The sequence below is a fragment of the Malaya genurostris genome, chromosome 2, assembly GCF_030247185.1.
Source record: "Malaya genurostris strain Urasoe2022 chromosome 2, Malgen_1.1, whole genome shotgun sequence".
Lineage (NCBI taxonomy): Eukaryota > Metazoa > Arthropoda > Insecta > Diptera > Culicidae > Malaya > Malaya genurostris.
This window is the reverse complement of record NC_080571.1, coordinates 275,664,212-275,686,694: the sequence shown is the minus strand read 5'-3', so window position 1 is coordinate 275,686,694 and position 22,483 is coordinate 275,664,212. Positions and strand designations below refer to the sequence as shown.

At 38.8% G+C, this 22,483-nt stretch overlaps 2 protein-coding genes across 9 annotated transcripts; one reads left to right on the top strand and one right to left on the bottom strand.

Annotated features, from left to right (window-relative positions):
- The first annotated feature begins 3,549 nt into the window (after window positions 1–3,549).
- Window positions 3,550–4,232, top strand: LOC131430164 (NADH dehydrogenase [ubiquinone] 1 alpha subcomplex subunit 13). Its single transcript, XM_058594896.1, has 3 exons — window positions 3,550–3,574; window positions 3,638–3,741; window positions 3,797–4,232. The coding sequence occupies exons 2-3, from the start codon at window positions 3,645–3,647 to the stop codon at window positions 4,153–4,155; spliced, it is 456 nt and encodes a 151-aa protein (XP_058450879.1). The 5' UTR covers window positions 3,550–3,574; window positions 3,638–3,644; the 3' UTR covers window positions 4,156–4,232.
- Window positions 4,233–6,252: 2,020 nt separating this feature from the next.
- Window positions 6,253–21,580, bottom strand: LOC131430162 (zinc finger protein 236-like). 8 transcript variants are annotated; one of them, XM_058594890.1, is made up of 4 exons: window positions 20,981–21,580; window positions 14,654–15,075; window positions 7,589–8,770; window positions 6,253–7,453 (listed from the first exon to the last, which is right to left on the bottom strand). In XM_058594890.1, the coding sequence occupies exons 2-4, from the start codon at window positions 15,046–15,048 to the stop codon at window positions 6,559–6,561; spliced, it is 2,472 nt and encodes an 823-aa protein (XP_058450873.1). In that variant the 5' UTR covers window positions 15,049–15,075; window positions 20,981–21,580; the 3' UTR covers window positions 6,253–6,558. The 8 variants fall into 8 exon arrangements, with proteins under 8 accessions (XP_058450873.1, XP_058450877.1, XP_058450876.1 ...); XM_058594894.1 differs by having other exon boundaries at window positions 21,253–21,580; XM_058594893.1 differs by lacking the exon at window positions 20,981–21,580 and adding an exon at window positions 15,282–15,737 and having other exon boundaries at window positions 14,654–15,079.
- Window positions 21,581–22,483: the final 903 nt, after the last annotated feature.

Below are 22,483 nucleotides of genomic sequence, written 5' to 3'. Positions count from 1 at the left end.
GAACGAAACTCTCGCTGTTGGGTGGTTTTGCTCTTTGTATTTTGACAACAATTGAAGGAGCGAATGAAAGGAAGTACTCAAAATTAAGTAAAAAGAAGTCAAATAATAGGTAGTTTTTATTTTCCGTGTGGCATTATAAATGTCATTGAATATTCGCTCATTTTATAAATGTGTTAGTGTAAAATGTAGGCACCTTAAGCCATTTCACTACACTCCAGCTAGAGGACTGGATGATGCTGACTAAGGTAGGCCGTTTTGTTAATTTCCAGCGAATTTCAACAGTTTATGTTGGAATTCTAAGAAGAACTGGTTATTTACTAGTTCTGTATATCCGAAAAACACGAAGATTTAAATTTGTATATTCAGTTATGTAACGTTCTCATTTAAAAATAAACTGTAAATCAGCACGAGAACGTGCAAAATTGGAAAAGAAGAAGAAGAAGACGAATTGACAATTCAGTCCGCACCCTCTCAGCAGGCCGTTCAATTTTGTTGATTTTTGAGCGCTTGTTGAACGACATATTGCACGAAACATTCGTTAAATTTGCTGGAACGGTTTGTTGTTGTTTTTTCTCTTACAAAAATAGTGTGAAAACTAAGTGTTACCTTTACACAGAAAGAAAATTTGTTGTTATTCTACGAGAAGTAGAAGTATTGTGCAGGTATGTAGTGTTAGTTTAAACAAATAAGTGGAAAAAACTTCAGAAATTCTTCAGTAAAACTAGTCCAACGGGGCTCCAACTCCAACTGTTAAAAATGGCTCAACAATGGACCTCTATCTGCCGCGTTTGTTGAACGAAAAAAATGGCATTCGGTTCAACGGTCTGTTTCAAAATCGGCAAACGAAGGTCCCGTGTTGGCCTCCCGTTGAACGATCGATTGGACTTTCATTGGACCAATGATCCAACGTATTGGACCAATGAAGGACCACCGTTGAACGTTTTTTTCTAAGTGGGCATCTTCTCACTCAACTCCGACAGATTTCCGAATCAACCGGTTGTAGGCGAAATTCATTCGGAATCGGTTGTTGCACTGGAGTTGGACTTGAATCGGAATTCCACATGGAATTCCGAATGAAAATTTCTCGCCGATTCGGAATTGATTCGGAATGCATTCGGATCTGATAATGTGGGTTATTTTTCACAGTTCGATAGTTATTTTCCGACACTGAAAAATATATTACAAAAAAGTTCTAATTCCATGCTTTTTTTCTTTTTATGCTATCGGTAAAAGAAATTATCAAACGAAGTTTTTCTCGAAGTATTTCTTACGTACTCTGTATGTCAATTATTATACCAATTATTATCATTTTATTTTCAGTGGATAATAAACCCAAATATTTTTACATCTGTAAAACTTTGAACTGGGCCGTAGTTTTATTTGAATTTAACCACTCCATAACAAATAACTATCGAAATGTCAAATTTTATCCAAAAGTTTGAAATCATTCTCAAAATGCCCAAATTATTGCCATCGTTGCGAATGAGATCACGTCCCTCGTAACTCTGGTTTTAGGAGCTCTAATACAGGGTGATTTTTTAAGAGCTTGAGAACTTTTTTAAACAATAAAACGCATAAAATTTGCAAAATCTCATCGGTTCTTTATTTTAAACGTTAGATTGGTACATGACATTTACTTTTTGAAGATAATTTCATTTAAATGTTGACCGCGGCTGCGTCTTAGGTGGTCCATTCGGAAAGTCCGCTTTTTTATCGACAAATTTTGTTCAGCGATGAGGCTCATTTCTGGTTGAATGGCTACGTAAATAAGCAAAATTGCCGCATTTGGAGTGAAGAGCAACCAGAAGCCGTTCAAGAACTGCCCATGCATCCCGAAAAATGCACTGTTTGGTGTGGTTTGTACGCTGGTGGAATCATTGGACCGTATTTTTTCAAAGATGCTGTTGGACGCAACGTTACAGTGAATGGCGATCGCAATCGTTCGATGCTAACAAACTTTTTGTTGCCAAAAATGGAAGAACTGAACTTGGTTGACATGTGGTTTCAACAAGATGGCGCTACATGCCACACAGCTCGCGATTCTATGGCCATTTTGAGGGAAAACTTCGGAGAACAATTCATCTCAAGAAATGGACCGGTAAGTTGGCCACCAAGATCATGCGATTTGACGCCTTCAGACTATTTTTTGTGGGGCTACGTCAAGTCTAAAGTCTACAGAAATAAGCCAGTAACTATTCCAGCTTTGGAAGACAACATTTCCGAAGAAATTCGGGCTATTCCGGCCGAAATGCTCGAAAAAGTTGCCCAAAATTGGACTTTCCGAATGGACCACCTAAGACGCAGCCGCGGTCAACATTTAAATGAAATTATCTTCAAAAAGTAAATGTCATGTACCAATCTAACGTTTAAAATAAAGAACCGATGAGATTTTGCAAATTTTATGCGTTTTATTGTTTAAAAAAGTTCTCAAGCTCTTAAAAAATCACCCTTTATAAACCAGTTCGCACCATCCCATTCTTATATTAACGCAGAAGACGATAGCACTCTGTCGACGTCGTTATATTGACCAACCTTAAGGTCATTCGCCTCTTCGGGCTAGAAAAGCTTTCTGACCCTATGTGCGGGGTTGGGGATCGAACCCCTGGTGGGCTGCGTGAAAGGCATCGACTAACCTATCACGCTATACCCTTCCCTAGCTATAGATTAAAATTTTTTGTAAATGGAAAATCCGGGGTTTCACGTAAATAAATTTTTATTCTGAATGAGCACGAAAACGCACAAAATTGGAGTTGAATATGCGAAAACGAGTACACAAATCAGTTCACTTTTTTTGTTTTTAATGAAAAATAATTGAAAACTAACGAACTGTGCTCTTTATGACAAACAGTAACTTTTTCCTTTAGCAAACCTTATATTTTCCAACGGAACGTTATAATGCTGCGCAACATTTTTTGTGTAATGCTACACTACATCGAAACGGTTCTAATACATTAGAAGCTTGAATTTTGACATTTTTCATCTTGACATTTGGATTTTGCATTAGCTTACACACTCGTTCAATGTTACTCTAAAGTGAGTACAATTTCACTCACTTTCGTTAAAAGTGGAACTAGTCTATAGTGAGCAGAGCTTGTTTACTCACTTTTGAGTAAATATGGTATTTGTCAAATTCTGAGTAACATTTATTCAGTGCTACAAATGGTAAAATTAGCTCGAGTGAGTAAACATTACTCAATCATTCGAATTGAATAAGGGATTGGAATAAGGAATTCTTTGCTTTAAACAAATAAGTATGTCAGTATTTGTTTAAAGCAAAGAATGAAGGAAGCCGCTACCTGTTCATCGGTCATTGGAAATGATCCTTCTGCCTTCCTCCGTTCCGTCTCCGACAAAGGGAAAAGTTTAGTGAACGTAAATTTTCACACAACGTTTTCAAAGCTCTGTGAGTAAAACTTGTTGTCAATTTAGAAACTGAGTCGAAGTTACTCATTCTTCTAAATCAATATTACTCACTTTTTGACATTTGAACTAAATGAGCAAAAGTGAGTACAAATTACTCACTTGAGAGTAACATTGAATGAGCGTGTAATTCGCTGGATATAAGAGAAAAGAGGTTTGTTACGGTGTTCTTCAAAAAATTTCTACGTTTAGTTTAATAAGTCTTCCGTTGATTCAGATTCAAGATGAGCACTCCTCCAGCTAGGCTACAAGAGATGCCACCAAGAGGTGGCTATCAAAGAATACTTTATGAAAGAGTTCCAGCGAAAAAATATTTCAAAGGTAGGTTCAGTTATGTCACCATTTGTTTTGATTGATTGACTCGGGACTATTTCAGGATGGCAGCTGATCGCCGCTTACGCTGGTTTTACCACATTCGGCCTATCATTGTACTACTTGAACTGCAAAGAAAACCAACGCGACGAGGTGGAGAATCGCTCCGCACGGAATGTTATGTATGCGGTGCTACTGGCCGAGCGTGATCGGGAGTATCTGAAGCAGATCAGACGAAACCGCGATGAGGAGGCAGAACTCATGAAGAATGTTAAAGGCTGGGAAGTAGGAACCTGGTATGGCGAGCCAGTGTTCAAGACCTTACCGAAGGATAAGTTTATTGATCCAACCTTCCAAGAGTTTTATGTTCATACTACAAACAAGGATATGGCAAAACGTAAGAACATCAAACTTTGGAGCTAAATGGAGACTATTTGGTGACATTTCAAAATATGCCTCGTGAAATTAGTGGATTGTAAAATAAATAAACGTAGGTCTTACTTGTGAGTCGAATAATGTTTCCGAAACTATTTTCTGTGTTAATAATTCTTCAAGTTATCCCCATCTTTCAATTAGAAGTAGCATTGCTTTCGTTCAATTAAAAAAAATCGGTTCTATGCAATTAATATTTTTGTTATTCATTTGATTCTAAATAATTCTTCATGTTGTTTTGGCTTATTTTTGCATTTGTATATTTTATAAACCTTTCTTATACATTCGTATATTCATCAGTATTGACCTAGTGGAGCTGGCACAGTCAATCTTATCAATCAAAGTAAACTAAAGCACGTGCCAATTCCCATTATAGTTGTGACGTATATGAGCTTCGTGTAAGAAACGAACAGTAAAGGTTTTTAAGCAGAATACACCTGTAAAATTTTCAGCCATCCTCATTACGAATCCCAAGAAGAGAGAACGACCTTTCATACGACCTTGGGGTATACGGTCAATTGGCATTAACTTATTTTGCATACACGCCATTTAGCATAACGGTCGTTTGGCGACTGGACAATTCTCATAAAATAGATATAATATGTATTAAGTTTATTTTTTAATTTACTTTTCCCGTATTTTTTTGTTATGGTAAATTTTATGTTTGTATTATATTAGTGTAATATGAAACACAAATACAGTTTGTAACAAGTTGAGTATTTCTTTAACATCTGTGCCACCGAATTGCAAACCTGTTATGATTTTGAAAAAATTATAAGTCAATTTACCAAATTATTTTCGCCAATCGATTTGTTGTACTATACAAACAGCAAATATTTTGCGGTGAAGCTATATACAATAAGGCAAGGGTACCAAGGCGGTGGCCACCGAGGGGCACTTGTCCTTGCTGATAGATTCCCAATGACATAATGCCAAATGACTACAACTGCAAATTGCTTGCCATATCATGACCTGCCATCATACATCAACTAGAATCTTTTCGGCACATCTCCACGTCCAGTTGCGATGTAAAACTTTTGACCGGTAAACAGTTAAATTCCTTAAGTTAAGTTTTGTAGTATGTTTCGTCATCGATCCAAGCACTTGTGTTTTGTCAAAACACCATCGTATGAGAGTCTTGGGCAATTCTACTACGCAGCTGACGATCCCTGGTTCCAGGTTATTCGTAGGTCCGCTGATTTCTTTCTTCACTCATGGTTTCCTTGTTGGTTTTGAGCTCTCGACAAATGATTGTTTTCGGCATCTTTAGAACTTTAGCCTGGTTTATGAACAATATATTTCTTTCTTTCGTGTTCCGTTTGACGGTATTTCTGAACGCAATCGACAATTTTCAACAAACTGGCAACATTTGCTGTCTATAGAAGTGTAAACAAAACACTAAAAATTTTTCGATTCCCAACCAGGGATGCCATTTATACAGATTTATCTGTATTATACAGATTTTTACATGCACATATAGATATCATACAGAATACAGATTTTTCAAACTCAATAAAGATTTATACAGATTTCTCAAACAAAAAGGAAAGAATGAATTAATTTTGTTCGTCTGAGCTCTCTTTGGTAGTGGTGACGAGATGAGAGTTTTGTAATCAATCGACAAATCACAAATGGATCTAAAAATTTTTAAATGGTGTTGTCAGTTTAAGTTGAGTACTGAGATCCTACATCAACTAACCAAGCCAACATTTTGAAAGTGTATGAAATTTAAATTTAGTTGATGAAAATTTGAAAGCATTTAATTTCGTCGTTGTAGAATGTGAATATTGAGCGCTATTGAGACCATAATTTTTTGGAAAAACATTACCTCAACAAATTTTCATTATAAATATCTCGGTTTTATAGTGGATACAGATAAATACAGATTTTTCACTCTGGGTAATACAGATTTTCTATGGAAATATCTGGCATCTCTGTTCCCAACACTAGCGGCGCGCGAGGGGTGTATCAGTTAACTTTAAATCCGCCTTTAGTAAGCAGACCCGAGGAACCAAGTTAATGTAAAACGGGAATGTTTGGGAACAAACCGCTCTAAAGAATCAAATTCATGACTACACACTGTGGAAAACCGAACGAAATTATGGCCAAAATAAGTTAGGTTTTATGATTTATTAACGATAACATATTACAATGCTGCAGCTCATATTTATTCTCGCTTAATAAACTTATTTCTAAGATAACCGAGGTCACTAAACATATCTATTCAAAATTATTGTTTTTTCTTTTCCGTCAAGAAATTTTAAATCTATGATTTAATCCTTATTGAGACATTGGAGTTGAATAAAAGGGCCTAAATTCAATAACGGCATTTGTGACGGTATCTAAATAACTGTGCAGCAGTTAACGGCATTATTTATTTGTTTGTTCACTACGTCACAGTACCTCTTGGTGGGAAACATCCTCGCTGGAAGAGGAATTATCTTGTTCTAGCAATCGTTTCAAATTCGGTGATGAATTAGCATTTGAACGAAGTGATTTCCTGGCGGGTGGCAAGACTAATTCTTCCAAATCATTCGAACGCGTGTTGCTTCTGAGCGGACGTTTTCTCAATTCGGCGCGCAGCGCTGGGAGATCATTTTCGTCCGACGCTGAACTCACAACTTCTGACTGACTGGATTCGGCCTTTTCCCTTTTAACCACAACCTGTTCGCTTGAGCTTACTTCCTCCGAATTTTCGTTTGATATTACTTCTTTACTGTCGTTTCTAGTTGTATCTACTTTCGACACTTCACCTCGCAGACGAGCCAATACGTTGGGCATTTCCGAGCGATGTTTCGCTAAACCCCGGGTAATTTCCAGGATCAAATCTCGACGTCTTTGTAGTACCGCTTCCGCCTTCTGTCTGTACGATGTAACATTTTTCAAAAAATCCGGATGGAACTTTTCGATGTGTTTCATGTAGTTGAACACATTGATCTGATATTCGCCACACTCAGCACATTTGACTCGACCGTACGAGTGGGACGATAGATGGCCATTGAGCGAGGACGACCTGGTGAACGTTTTGTAGCATACGATACACGTGAACGGTTGAACGGCAGTGTGAATTCTCAGGTGGGTCGCCAAGGTGATACCCAACGTAAACTTTTTACCACATTCCTTACACTTGTGGCGTTTCTCGGAGTAATGCATGGCGCGTATGTGCTGTCGGAGTCCGAAATGTTCGTTGAATAATTTCGCACAGAAGGAGCAACGGTATGGACCTGAATTCAGTGGCCTGGATGCTACCGCATTATGATTGACAGGAGTAACCGGTGGACGGCGAAGACTAAAAATAAAACAAAACAAAAAAAACAACTGTTATTAGACAGAGAAATTCATTCATCAACTACTACATATGTTATAAGGATGTAGTTTTATTGTAAAACAAAGGCACTATACTCTTAAAAGTGACAGACATTACCTCTCCTCCAGCACGGGCATTCGTCGCAAGGGAGGCATTTGTTGTACTTGTTGTTCGCTTGTGAACTGTTGACCACGTTCCATGGCGTCCAGTTGTTCGAGGAAACTATGATCGACCGTGGCCACGGCACTGATGACAAATCCACCCTCCACTGGTGAACCATCACGAGATGTTATGCCCGGTGGGTTAGTTGAAACTTCACTGTCATTGTTCAGGAGTTGCGTCAAGATGGGATTATCGGACACTGTTGAATTCACTTCATCGTCACCGAGGGCACTTTCGGGTTCATCTTTCACTTTAACTTCTTGTGGAAGATCGTCGTCTATGATGACGGGTGAGCTTGGAGACGACGGTTTAACGTCGGCTTGAAGTGCTTCCAGCAACAAAGGATTTCCGCTAGAGGCATTGGATGCAGTCGGATGGGCCATGTCCATATGTTTCTTCAGGGTCAATTCCTTCTCGAACACTTTTCCGCATTTGTCACACTTCAAACTTTTTTTGGAGAAAATATTCTTCTGTTTAAGATGCACTTTCATATGAAAATAAAGTTGATGCTTCTGGAAATTTTCTTTACACTCTACACATTTGTAAGGATATTGGGCATCGTTGCTCGGAACAAATGGTTGGTTGGCATTTAGCACGTTGTTAGTGTTTGTGCTATCTGAAGATAGTTTTCGGGTTGCAACTGGTCCATTCGGTAGAACACGAATTCCGGATTGGGACTGCCGACCAGATTGATTTCCACCAGCGCTCATTCTAAGAGTGTTACGATGCAAGTTTATATGGGATCGAAAAATCGTCAAAACAGAATAAACATTGCCGCAATAACGACATTCAAACGGTGCCTCGGGGACGTGCGTTTCCTCGTGGATCAGCAGAAGATCCCTATCAAAGAACGGTTCCTCGCACACGCAACAATCAATGGGCTGACTACCATCACCGGAAGGTTTCGGCAGTAGCTTGGGAAGTGCACCACCAGATTGCTGGGGCCAGGAAATGCCCGAACTACTAGGGCTGCCACCATCCGCTGTCGATGCTTGCTGCCGAAGTTGTTCAAATAGCTGAGGGTCACTTTTTGGGTCCACACCGTGAGTTCGTCGGTAATGGGATTGCAGATTACAGGATTGGGCTGATGAAAAGTTACAGATCTCGCATCGGTATGGTCTCTCACCGGTATGGGTCCTGCAAGATAAGGTGAGGTTGTTAATAATTTTTGGCATGTAAGAACAGACAAGTGTATATTGTGTAAAGTTTGTTTTTCCACCTGAGTTCTACATAAAGAATTATAATGTAATGCATTAGTTCAGTAGTTAAATTCTAAAAACAGCTTCTACTCTTAAAACCGCATCTCAGATTAACATAATAGATAGTAATTGTAAGTTACTGTGGAGTGTAAGGTCCATTAAAATTAGTTTAAAGAAATTAGAAGTTTACCGCGTTTCTAAAAGCTGATGAAAACCAAACTATACGATTATTATTATTATTACTATGGCAAAATTTCAGGAATTACTGTCGCATTCCAACAGTTTTAGTCCCCAGAGTCTATTTCCAGTTCTCAGATTCAAAAAACGAAGCTTACACGAAAGAGATAAGCATCAAATGATGAGGTCATCGCTGAGATTTAAGCAGGGACGCTTTTACATAGGGCCAGTGGAGGCAAGTGCCCCCGGGCCCACGGTCTTAGGGGGAAAGGACCAACCGAGCAAAAAAAAAAGACAAGACGGATAGGACCAACCAAGCAAAACGAAAACAAAGACAGTTAGCTAGGGGCACACAAAAAAATGTTGCCTCCGGGCCCATTAATACGTAAAAGCGGCACTGGACTTAAAAGTTTTTAACCATCTTTTGACGATTTGATTTATGTAATTAATTCTTCTAAAAGTGAGATACAAATATCATTTTGCTCCAGGGTCAATATAGGCGCTAAGTATCTTCAACAGAATTGTATATAAAGTAAATTCAAACAAATTGGGAAAAAGTAACATATCCCTCGAAAAAATCAGTTCGAGATTTAAAAAAAAATCAGTGAGTGAAAAAGTTACTCCCGAGATTTTCATCAAAGACATCATATTATCAAAATATCCAGCTCTCACGTTTCACGAACAAATCGTAGGTTACATACTTTTTTGTTAGCATGGCTTTCTCAAGCGAGTCCGCATCGAAACTCGTACATACAAGTCTCCGTAGCTGAACTGAAGACTAATTTTTCTCTAAACTTACTTACCTTACCTAACAGCTATAGGCCTGGGGTGTCCTTTGCTGTATCAAGCATACGTCTCCACATAACTCGGTCCATGGCTGCTCGTCGCCAGCCACTCAAGGCACGGATGCTTCTGAGATCACCCTCCACTTGATCGATCCACCTTGCTCGCTGCGCTCCTCTTCTTCTTGTACCAGTCGGATTAGATTCAAGAACCATTTTCACTGGGCTGTCGTCCGACATCCTTATGACATGCCCAGCCCACCGTAGACGTCCGATTTTAGCTGTCCGTACGATAGATGGTTCTCCTAGCAGCTGTAATTCGTGATTCATACGCCGTCTCCACGTTCCGTCTTTTATCTGCACTCCGCCATAGATGGTCCTCAGAACCTTTCTTTCGAAAACACTGAGGGCGCGTTGGTCCTCTGCCAACATAGTTCAGGTTTCGTGGCCATAGAGAACAACCGGTCTAATGAGCGTTTTGTAGATGGTCAATTTCGTGCGGTGGCGTACTTTTCTCGATCGGAGGGATTTTCTGAGTCCAAAGTACGCACGATTTCCTGCCAAAATACGTCTATGAATTTCTCTGCTGGTGTCATTATCGGCGGTCACCAGTGAGCCCAAATACACGAACTCGTCAACCACTTCGATATCGTCACCGTCTATCAATATTCGTGGTGGGAGGCGTAGTGTTTCTTCTCTAGAGCCTCTTCCTCTCATCTATTTAATTTTCGACGCATTTATGGCCAGTCCGATACGCCTAGCTTCAGCTTTCAGTCCGATGTAGGTTTCCGTCATCTTCTCAAGGTTACGAGGTTTTCTCTAAGCTGACAGGGTCTATTTTCAATCATGAAACAAGCATACACAAAACTCTGAAGCTCAAAGTTAACAAACTGATTTTTTGTGTCAGCGAAATTTGATGAGGAATTTTCACTCACAGAAATATCGCTAAAGAGATCATTGAGAAGGAGAAAAGTCTCCGATGATATTTTGATGCTGAATTTCCACTACGCTTCAGTTCGACACCGAAGTGACTCGTGTAAGATTTATTAATATTTTCATAAAAAAAAATCTCTGCTGAATTAATTCGCAACTGAGAAATAATGGATGCGATGCACGTAGGGTGGTCAATATGAGCAACAATATTTTTTTCCACATTCCAAATAGAGATTTTAGCGACGAAAGGCTGTTTTAATTCCAGCTGATTGTTTACACTACACTATTTAGATTGTACCTAATCAAACACTATTTAGCATGAATTTGATTCAAGTAAAAAGTAACAGGAACACAGCATTTTGCATGTCTCTAACGCAAAAAAAATCCTTTGTGACTGGTTTTATTAATGTTTTTACTATCCTTATAACTATGTTTAATCGCAGTACTTGATATTTTTTATTGATGACATTACTTCACCAACACGGTATTGCTGAATAAATCTCGAATTCATCACCACTATTGATATTCCATTTATCAACTGAGCATCAAATTGCAGGAGCTAAAAGTTTAGCTTTTTTTCATTTCAACCACCCTACGCCCACTGAACATTTTCAGAAAGGTTCAGTTTTTGTTCATCGGTGAATTTATCTATCATGTATTCTGCAAATTGTTGAAATATAACGGCTATAAAAAATCATTTCCCAAACATCTTCTGTTCCAGAATCATATCAGATATGTCCAGTGTGCGAATTTTTTTCTTAATCATCATCGAGGAAAATGTTCGCGCGTGAGTTTTCCACAACTGATTTATGTTACCATGTGAGATCAGTTTCAGTCTGAATCGCTTTTGCAAAACATAAAAAAGTAGTTGAACTGCCGAGTTTTGCATAAAGCAGTTCAATTTGAACTGCTATGCACTGATGAGTCAAAGACGAAACGTAAACATATCAAAATCGGTTATGTGCCCTAGCACAAAATTTGACAAACCCCTGAATGACTCCACGAGTGTTCTCAATGAAAAATAATATTAGAATCACATGAATCTGAGTGCGTGTGTGTGTTTGGGTATGTAGTAAAAATACGCACTCGATTTTCTCGGAGACGACCGATTTTTACAAATTTCATTTAGAATAAAACGTCTCTTAGTCCCTTAGTCTGCTATTTAATTTTATCCGGATCGAGCTTCCGGTTCGGGAGTCATGGCGTAAAATGTGCCAAAAAAGAAACAAGTGCACACGTTTTCTGAAACACCGCCTAAACGATTTCGTTAAACTTAAATACAAATGAAAGTCCCCATAGAACCCTATTTATCCGGGAACGACGTCTGGTTCCGGAATTGTAGGCTGAAAAGCAGAAAAAATTGAATTTCAAGAGTGTGTTTCTACACATGACACTGAAAATCGAACAATTAGCCGTACAATTCTTCAGCTGAGCAAGTCTGGATAGTTGATATCCGGGTATAAGAGGATCAGCTCTCGGTTCCGAAAAAATCGGAAAAGATGATTGTGTACTGGTGGCTGGACCGATCTTCATAAACTAACATTCAAATGAAAAGTATTAAGGTTGGTGTAAATTTTTGTCCGGATCCTGCTTTCAGTTCCGGAATTACAAGGTGAAGTATGTTGGCTATTGCAATTCGTCATTTAGAGTGACGAAGCAAAAAATGGAAATAAATCAATCGTTCCAATTTATAGTTTATGTTAATTGCTGCCAAGCGAAACTCAAATGAAAAGTCTAATGGTTCTATGGGCTACTATTGAATTTTATTCGGATTCAGTTTATTGGTTTAAAATTTCAAACCGTCATGTATAGCGACAATGCAAAAACCGGAAAAAAATTCATTGGAAATTTGGTTCAAAACTGCTACGAAATTAAAAGGTTGTGCTAGTTTATGCAAAAAAAATTGTTTCCATTCCATTCCATTGATTCAAGGAAAAGTTTTTTGAAGAATCCCGCAGTAATATTTATGAAAACATGACGGATATAAGAAAGGCACCCATCATTACCACTAGGTCAATGAAAACAAGTTTTTTGCGGTAACACCACGTTCCAAAAAACCATTGCTGTTCTGTTAATGGAATCATTTTTCTAGTAGGCTCGGAAATACCTGAACTATTCATGGAATAGTTACTATCTAGTCACAATAGTTTCGGTTCGTGCTCGTTGCTTCATTCCATATGATATTAGACTTGACAATTTGGCCTAGTGTGGTGACAGTCCCTTTACTTTCAACAGGATGCGGATGATCTTGGGTTATTTCTAAAATATCGATAAAGCACAAGATTCAGGTGTTAGAATGTTACTTGAGATTTCATCCGAGTGATGTTCAGACTCATGCCCAATCATTACACGTCGGACGCGCATCTCCGTCATGTTAGGTTTGGTGTGCTTGTGCCGTGTCGTTTGGACATGCATTGAGTATAATGATTTCAGGTCCCAACAAAAATAGAAATTCTTTCCGTACCCAAGGAAAATCAACCAATGTTCTAGTTCGCAATATTCTAGTTTGTCGTGATCTTTCATAAATGAATTTTTTTTATCTTTCCATAAAGACAACTCGTGTTTCAATTAATTTTTGCCCCTTCTCAATTTTACATTTGCCTCCACCCCTTCCATGAGCTCAGCCAAGTCACTTTAGTAAGCGAAATTCCGAAAGCCACTTCGTCTTAATTCAATTTTTTTCGAACAGATTCAGTGTTATGTGCAGCAAGATAGGCTATTATTAATTAATCTGACGCAAGCAATGAAAACAACTAGATAATTAGAATATTTATAGAGTAAACTTGTAAAAAGCAGAAATTAAGCACGAACCGAGCAATTCCGGAAATGTGTAGCAGGTCATCCGACTTCACATACATCGGAAAATTTTATTTTTCGCGGATGGAGAATCCAATCTGAATCAAGACTATCTTTTAAAACAAGCGAATCATTTTTTGTTTACTCTTTGTCAGATTACTTTAGCTCGGAAACTATTGATTGTACAAAAATGTTCTAGGAAATCTATTGAGCTCTCTGAAAAATATACACACAAAAAAGGCGAATGTTTTTCTAAGAATTGAAAAAATAGCACAGAAAATCAATTTCAATAAATCAAGAATTCTTGAAAATAGCTTAAATTGTTTCAACTGTAACTGCTGAATTTTTTCAGAACAATGTGTTGGTTACAACAACAGGTTTGAAATAAATATATACACTGAGGTCTTTTTTTTATGCGTTTTTTATGAGACTTTTTTATGCGAATTTTCAGAGTTATGCGGTTTTTTTAATGCGAAGTTTCAGAGTTATGCGGTTTTTAAGCGAATTTTCAAAGCTATGCGGTACATAAACTCGCATAAAAAAGACTTCAGTGTATATAGGAAATAAAATTTGAGATTCTTGAGAAATTGTTCGAGAAATTGTTGTTCCTGGTAAAAATACACTCGTAATTTTAGAAAATCGAGCTAGAGTCAAATTGAACGTTCGATCTATGCAAAATATATGGTTTGTCATACTGAAGGCGTATTCAAAATTTCATCCTAATCGAAACAAGTCGATTCTCATTTTACCACCTTTTTTGCTCTTAATTTCTGGGATCGCTCAACCAATCTCTTATTTTATTTTTATCAATATTATTACCATTGAAGTGACAGAATAATGACTCAAATTATATTTTACCAGCTGATTTTCACTTCAAGTAAATAATAAAGAAAACAGTTCCAATCAATTCCCTAAGCCAAAAGATACACTTTCGAAACAATGAATTCTACTCACTGTCTAGACAACAACCAAACCTCGTGATTAAATGCTATTGAACGAAACACTAAAGAAAACTATAACAGTGCCACTACAGTAGTAATCTACTAGTTCCGCAATGCAAAAATAGGTCAAAATAGAAGATAAGACGGACTCCACCGATACTACCTCGAACCACCTCTGGCAGTTGTTCTCACCTAAGATGAACTTTCAAGCTGGAAGACTCAATAAACGCTTTATCGCAGAGCTCGCAAACAAAGGGCCTTTCCCCACTATGAATCCTGTGGTGCCGCTGAAGGTGGCCCGCATGGGACACCGTTTTCCCACAAACTTTACATTCATGCATTTTCTCCTTAATACTACTGTCACTTATCACCGTGAAAGTTTCTTCCACTAACTTTTGCTTCACCGGACTGTCCAGATCGATCTGATGGATTTGCAGGTCCTCCTCGTCCTCGAAATCGTCATCGTCCATGCTGTCATCGACGTAGTCGTCATCCCCGTGACCGTAGTTCTCTCCAATGGGAAAGTAAAAATCCGGCTCAACCTTGATCTGCTCGACGTTTCCCTTGCCACCGGTCGTCGGTTCCATTTTTTTTTTGACCGTCGTTTCACAACACTGCCTGCAACAAAGCAGAAAATAATATTAGGCTCAAATTACGAAATAGGTAAACAAAGATGGTAATGTGCATTTGCCAAAGACCCTACACTAGCGGGCGAGTATTGACGGTACAGACACACACACGAAAACGACCTCCACCGCGGACGACGGATTGAGTAAATGTTGCTGTTTGCTTTTACATTGCTGCTTTGACATCAACCTACTTTTTTTTGTTGCTGTTTCACTGCATGTTGATCATTCCAATTAATATCTGGGCCAAATCGCGAGTGAACGAATCGACGAACGAGCGCCCGCCGCCCGAATATAGGGCAAAAGTGCTTCAGTAAGTACTGCCGCGCGACCCAAACCGCCGCGTGTGGCGTTCGTCGTGTGCGATGATGCGATATACTGATGGTTGCAAGAGGGAAAGAGAAAACTTAAGTCAGCGAGAGAAAGGGTGGTTCGGTTTTCAATGCTTTGGGGCTACGGCCGGGTATGGCGAATGATGCGGCGTCGCTCTGTTGCAAAGTATGCATTGAACCGGTGATGCTTTGGAAATCTGTATCTTCGGTGAATGGATTGTTTCGCACCCAAATCCAGCTAATTTGTGCAATTGTTTGCACTACGTTTCAACTACACATGAGTTGATGCATTAGCAAAAAAAAAATAGATTCGTTTAAATCACATTTCAAATGAGTACTATTGGATTTCGATTACGAGAATCAAAGATAATAGAACAAGTCATAAACGAACTTCGCACCAACTCGAACAAATTTTGGCAGAACTCTTTGATTTGAATGAAACTTTCTGGACATGTAGACTTTGTCCCAAATAATCGCTTTCCATATTTTGTTTTTTTTTTTCAATTTTTTTTTGTTTCGATTATAGAGGTTTTAAACTTAAGGTCATTCGCCTCTTCGGGCCAGAAAAACTTTCTGACCCTATGTGCGGGGTTGGGAATCGAACCAAGGCGGGCTGCGTGAAAGGCATCGACTTACCCATCACACTATACCCGTCCCCGTTTTTTTTTCAAAATTGATATAGACTGTCTTTCGAAAAGGGTCAAACTGTTTTTCGTGAATACTTTACTTTGCTATGGGGCGCTTTTTCAAAATTTACTCTGTACAAGAATGGGTAGAACTTAATCGCCAATATCTCTTGCTGTGTTTAAGGTAGCAACATAAGTTTTTCTCCATGCAATCGGAAATATGATCAGTTATTTATGATAAATTTGCGTGTTTGACTTTTAAAATCAGTAAATTCATTATTCGGTTGCGGCTGCCTGTTGTTGTTCTACGCTCCAATTCCGCTGCAAGAATTCCTCCCGCGATTTGGGAGGTCGCGGTCGATACTGCGTTCCAGTTCTCTTCACTGAGGCACATCCTCTGGACTAGGTTCTCTGGTGTAGTTTCTGTGTCACATACATCCAGTTTACACGTTTGGCTCTGTGAGAACTTGTATGCCCATCTTCAGGACAAGGATACCAGGTCATTTTCTCAAAAATCTGTGATCAATGCAAAAAACTATCTGTGCAAAATCTGTGCCCGTTTCCCGTAACACAATAGCATATCGGAATCATTTTGGTGAGCAAAAAAGGTCGCTGCTTTAATTTCCCTAGCAAATTGTGATCGCTTTCAGAAATCTGTGAAAATCTGTGACCGATTTCAGGAATCTGTGATCGATTTCAGAAATCTGTTTAATTTTTAAGATCTGTGCAGAATTGAATTGAAAATCTGTGGAGTGTGGACACAAATTAATCAGTGAACCTGGCATCTCTGCTTTAGTGGCTTATGCTTATGGCCAGAGATGCCAGATTCACAGATCAAAATGAGTTTCACAGATTCTCAATATGCCGCACTGATTTTTTAAATGACACAGATTTTCGAAATCGAGCACAGACTGGCAATGGTCCCTAAAAAACCTTTCGAAGGCGTTTGCTCACAGAAATGAGTGGGCCTTTTCTTTTGCTCACCAAAATGATCCCGTTCTGCAATGTTCCTCAATCGTTAGTTTTCATTCACAACTAACCGTTACATCTGACTTCATACCACATAAGCATAAATTTGGTCACGAGACACCACAGTTGACATCTCAGCAAAAAATATTCGAATAGAATAATTTCGCACCAAATCGTATTCGGTATTTGGCCCCACCCACAGCACCTTTGAATGAAATTTTCTCGAAATATAGACTTTATCACAAAAAGCCACTTTGCTTAATTTGTTTTTCCAAATTGTTATTCATGTTGAAAAGACAGTCTAGATCATTATCTAGACTGTCTTTTCAACATGAATAGGCTTTTTTTTACCATTTTTTTGCAAAAAATATCACGCGTTTTTTTTCTGCTAATATCGGGCAACTAGCGTAAGGAATTCGGTGTAATTTTCTAACAAATTGAATTTCATGGCAATCTTGGATGATAATGACTTGAGTTTAGTTTAGTTTTTGATATTTGTTATTACAGCGGGAAAAATACTACAAATTAGTAAATTTTAGTAAACAGTTTTGAAGATTCCTTTTGCAAAAGGTTAGAGGTTAGTAAAAATCGATTCAATCATATATCAGATAATGAAGCGAGTTCTATTTCAAAGATTTAGATCAGCATGGATTTATGCCAAGTCGTTCAGTCAGCACGAATCTCTTAGATTTCTCTTCCAGTTGTTTTTCGAGTTTGGAGAATAGAGTACAAATTGATGCAGTATACACTGATCTGAAAGTAACTTTCGACCGAATTGACCACCGAATACTCTTATGCAAGATGTTGCGGCTGGGCGCAACACAAAAGTTTACTGACTGGCTACGCTCTTACTTATGTGGTAGAGTCCTGCGAAGCTCTTGTGTATCATCTCCGTTCTCAAATTTTTCAGGAGTTCCTCAAGGCAGCAATATGGGTCCACTTTTGTTTTTGCTGTTCTCCAACGATGCTGTTTCGGTGCTCGGAGTTGACGACTGCATCCGACTCGGAGTTGACGACTGCATCAGAAACGAAAACTTCGATACATTTGTCGCCTGGTGTCGTAGAAACTGGTTGATTGTCAACATTTCAAAATGCCAGGTCATAACGTTTCACCGAATACTGAACCCAATTCGATTCGACTATGCAATTGATGAACAAACGCTCCAGAGAGTTGATCATGTTAATGACCTTGGTGTTTCGTTAGATGCCAAACTTACCTTCAATCTGCATCGTTCATCTATAATTTCAAATGCGACACGGCAACTAGGTTTTATTGCAAAGATCGAGCGGGACTTCAAAGATTCGTATTGTTACAAAATTTTCCCGTTCTATTTTGGTCGGGTTTGGAATTTGGCCATAACGGAAAAATAGCCATGGAGTGGTATGCAGCGATCAACATCCAAGTGCCAAGGGCGTGAATTTTCCTAACACTATTGTCCAGTAAAATTTTAGGACAAAAAAATAGTTATCAGTTAGATGAGGTTCACAAGACAAACTGGCCTTTTCCGATTATAAAAATGAACAAGTGGGTTGGTCAGTTCGTGCTCGCATCTCACCCAACACAGTCAAAAATCGTCTGCGGTTGAAGCAAAAGATACAAAGACAATACAGTGCAGTGAACAATAGAGTGTACGGAATGGTCAAATACGATTTAACAAAGCCTGAAATCTGACCAACAAGACCAAATTCAATTTGTATAGATTTCAAGCGTTGCAAAGTTAGACCAGCAGCAAATGAAATTGAAATCTTACTTAAGGAACGAATGCATCTAGACGCTAACAATGTAACTGAGATTCAATTCAACAAGGCGTCTAACTGTGTGTACATTATGTTTAAACGTGAAAGCGATGCAATTGCATTCGCTTCGGTTAACAACGAGGTGCACAGCGTTGAGTGTGACAACATTAAATACAACAGTCCTGTGCACATGGTGGACAATGCCATACAAGTACGCGTGCATGACCCTCCCCCGCAGACCAGCGATCAGTCCGTTCGGGAAATCATGTCGCAGTACGGTGAATTTTTTTCCATCGAAGGAGAAGTATGGTGGAATTTTTTCCCCGGCATCCGGAATGGCGTGCGAGTGGTACGTATGCAACTAAGTAAGGCAATTCCATCTTACATCATTTGTGGTCAAGGTGGGACACATCCGTGTAAAACGCTGATTACCTATGAAAATCAGCTGGTTACATGTCAGTTTTATGAACAACCTGCACACTACGGTAAACCTTGCACTGAAACTTCGAAAAGAACATCTTCAACCAAAGACAAGGTCAACCGTTCAACAACGAAAACTAGTGAGCGTAGTACTCCTGTTTTACCATCAAACCAACCAACAACTGCAAGCAATGTACAACAAGGCGCTTCTACAGCAACTAGCAACGAGCTCAAGACTGCGAACAACAAGGAAAACGAAAAGAAGACGGAAATCAACAACAAAACCATCGATGCGGCAATGGAGCACGAGACGAGCCACGAACAAAGTGCCCCTCAACCCTCGCAGGAGGGAAATGGTAGCTCTTCTCCTCCTAGAAAAAGAGTGACAACGAGATCCTCTTTAAAAAATTCTTTATTTAAAAAATAGGCTAATTCGTCCACGTAAAGCTTGTACGCAAATAGGCCTGAATAAAAATATCTTTTAAATAAAAAAAAGTGGGTTGGTCAACACGTGACCGCACCCGGCGGCCATTAAAAAGTACAGTATCAGCACGACGGTGTTTGGAAAAATTCTCCTGAATTTCAATGATGGATCGCACTGACAGAGACAGAGAGCGCAAAACGAATGAGAGAATCGGACTACAAAATCATGCGGAAGCCAAGAAAAAACTGCAGACAACCCTATGCAATTGAGAGTATCCTTCATCTATCAGTTCAGACGAACTGTTTTACGACGTCCTGAGCAAGGTATAAACTGCCAAACGGCCCCTAGATTTGTGGAAAATAACTCTTCGTTCCGTAGGTCTACGAAGATTTCCCTAGATCTGCCTTCTTTGAATATCTGTTGGATTTAAACAGTGGAGTAGATGCGAATTTTATTCTATTTGAGTATCAACTACTAGACTATTGCGCTGAAGCATTATATTTTTTTCTGATGTCTCGGGTGTAAACGAGTAGTAACTTGCGAACCTGCAAATCACAACATCGTTCACATCCGAGACACCAGAAAGGGCATTGCAGAATACAGATAGAGTAAGCTTAACGTTTGTTTGTCAGTTTAAATTAAACTGCTAAATTGGAATAATAGTTAAATTTAAATTGCTAATGCACTGGTGAGTCTAAAATGAAACGCGAAAGAAAATGAAAACAAATATGTTTAAATTTCATGTGTTGAATGAAGATCAAAGTTTAACTTTTTGTTTGTCACCAAGATTGACCGTGTCTTGTACACAACGCTGTAGTATTAACGGGGTGGCATGAGATGGGAACTAGTGAGCATTCGGTTATCGTATCTTTTCGACGGATTATCCCTTTGTCTACTTCGTACATATCTACTTCGCATTGAATGAAAAATTTTACTCGATTATATGTGAAAAGTTCAACCTTTAAATAAATACTGCGTCCAGAATCTGTACACATTATGATCCCCAGCATTACCAGAACCGGTTAGCCCTGTAACTCAACTCGTTACACATTTTCAATCATCATTGAACGCGTTCAACATCACGAAACATCAAAAGTCCATCTGCACACAATGCAGCTGTAGCCTAATTTCGGTGATTAACTCGACCCGTACGGACTTTCATTCCACCGCAAAACTGACGAGAGTCATTCGACTACCAAAACAATATACGAAGGTGTCAACTTTCACCCCAGTTCATCATTACCCGATGACTAAAGAAGCGATAGTCATCGAGGTCTCTGGTGCAACTTCTCGCTAAGGCAACCTCTATAGGGTAGCAGAAGCAGAAGCAGCAGCTGCTGCTGCTGTTGCCCGAGCAGTTGAGCTGATTTCGAGAGCACTTTTACCTTGTCCTCTTTCTGCTGATTGGGTCGCGCAGCAGCGCTCAGCCGTCGTTGCTACCACTGAGATGGTGTGATATTACAACGCACTGTTGAAGGTTCCCCCAAGCTCAGAACTAGATTCTACTTTTTGGTCCACCTACTGAATTTGCTTGTCTGCATCGCGCACACGCTCGCATGAGCAATCGATCACGAAATTCGGTCACCAACTCTTGAGCCCAATATACTATTTGAACTTTTTCTCAACTAACCACTTAGAAGCTCATTTTTATCACTACCTTTCAACTGATGAACTCGTTTTCAGCTGGCCTTCACAAACTCCGGTGTATGCTACTTTTTGGAGGTCAATTCCGAACACAATTCAGCACACGGGAAAATCCTTGAAACTCGACTTTACTAGTAAACTAGGGTACGATTTGTTGATTAATACACACGCGGCGACAGGCAACGATGCCCTAGAAATAAATACTCCAGTAAAGAGGATACAGAGTAGCAACAGTGGTATTACAATATCAACGAAAAATGGAACCGACGATTAAGCCGAAGCCCCACTGTTCGTGAGGAACTCAAAATCGTGTCTGATCTAATACCAAACAATGTACGCCGTGTATGCGAAACGCGAATCAAATGCCAAAATCGCGCAGGCAACGAATAACAAGGGGCACACGAATGCTTTTATTACTCACCGACTAAAAAATTGTATTTTTCAACTGTTTTTCACAGAAGGGCGAATCTTACAAAATCGAGTTTCTTTCTTCTACCAATAAATGCTTCAAAATCCTACAATTTTGCCCAAAAATTCGAATCCTGCAAAAATATCAATCTTAGTAATACAAAGAACTATGAAGAACGAAACTCTATTTGTTTACGTAAGCTTTGCCCTCCGTGTGCCATTTTAGATGGTTTCCGAACCCTTTACTATTGGAAATAGTAAATGAAACGTCTTAGTCGCAGAAACCCGTTAATTTTACGAAAAATGCGCAAAAGCGTAACTTCATAATTCACACAGGAAGCATAAAAGTAAACAAATTAAAAAAGGGCGGAACTCTCTTTATGTTGAATAATTCAGTGGATATAAAACCGAAAGTGGAACATTTTGCATGCCTTTTAAAGATAAACCAAAAATTTATCGATTAATCAAAAATTGATCTGAGAATATACGATAATTCCTAAATAGGATTCGAAACCAAAATCGAAACATTCATTGATGCTTTTCTCCATTTGCTGTGAATGTTTGATTCGCCCTTCTTTGAAAAACAGTTGATTTAATATACACACATACACACGCCAAAACATGTAAAAATAACCAAATTTTGGTTTCACACAAGGATTTATTTTCATTGAAATAGTGACAAAAGAAAACCTGGTTTGATATTGAAAATATTATTCTTTGAAACTACAAAACATGATAATCAATTTTACCCATAGGATTAGTTTGTTTCAATCAATATTCTGATGCATTACTGTCAATCTCTTTTGTCAAACATTTTCACGGTACATTTATTTAAA

Excerpts from the sequence above, each read along its gene's own strand:
- LOC131430164 (XM_058594896.1), top strand. The coding sequence starts at position 3,645 with ATGAGCACTCCTCCAGCTAGGCTACAAGAGATGCCACCAAGAGGTGGC. Across the intron at positions 3,742-3,796 it reads AGCGAAAAAATATTTCAAAG|GATGGCAGCTGATCGCCGCT; the intron begins GTAGGTTCAGTT and ends GGACTATTTCAG.
- LOC131430162 (XM_058594890.1), bottom strand. The coding sequence starts at position 15,048 with ATGGAACCGACGACCGGTGGCAAGGGAAACGTCGAGCAGATCAAGGTT. Across the intron at positions 8,771-14,653 it reads AGCTTGAAAGTTCATCTTAG|GACCCATACCGGTGAGAGAC; the intron begins GTGAGAACAACT and ends CTTATCTTGCAG. Across the intron at positions 7,454-7,588 it reads ATGCCCGTGCTGGAGGAGAG|TCTTCGCCGTCCACCGGTTA; the intron begins GTAATGTCTGTC and ends TTTTATTTTTAG.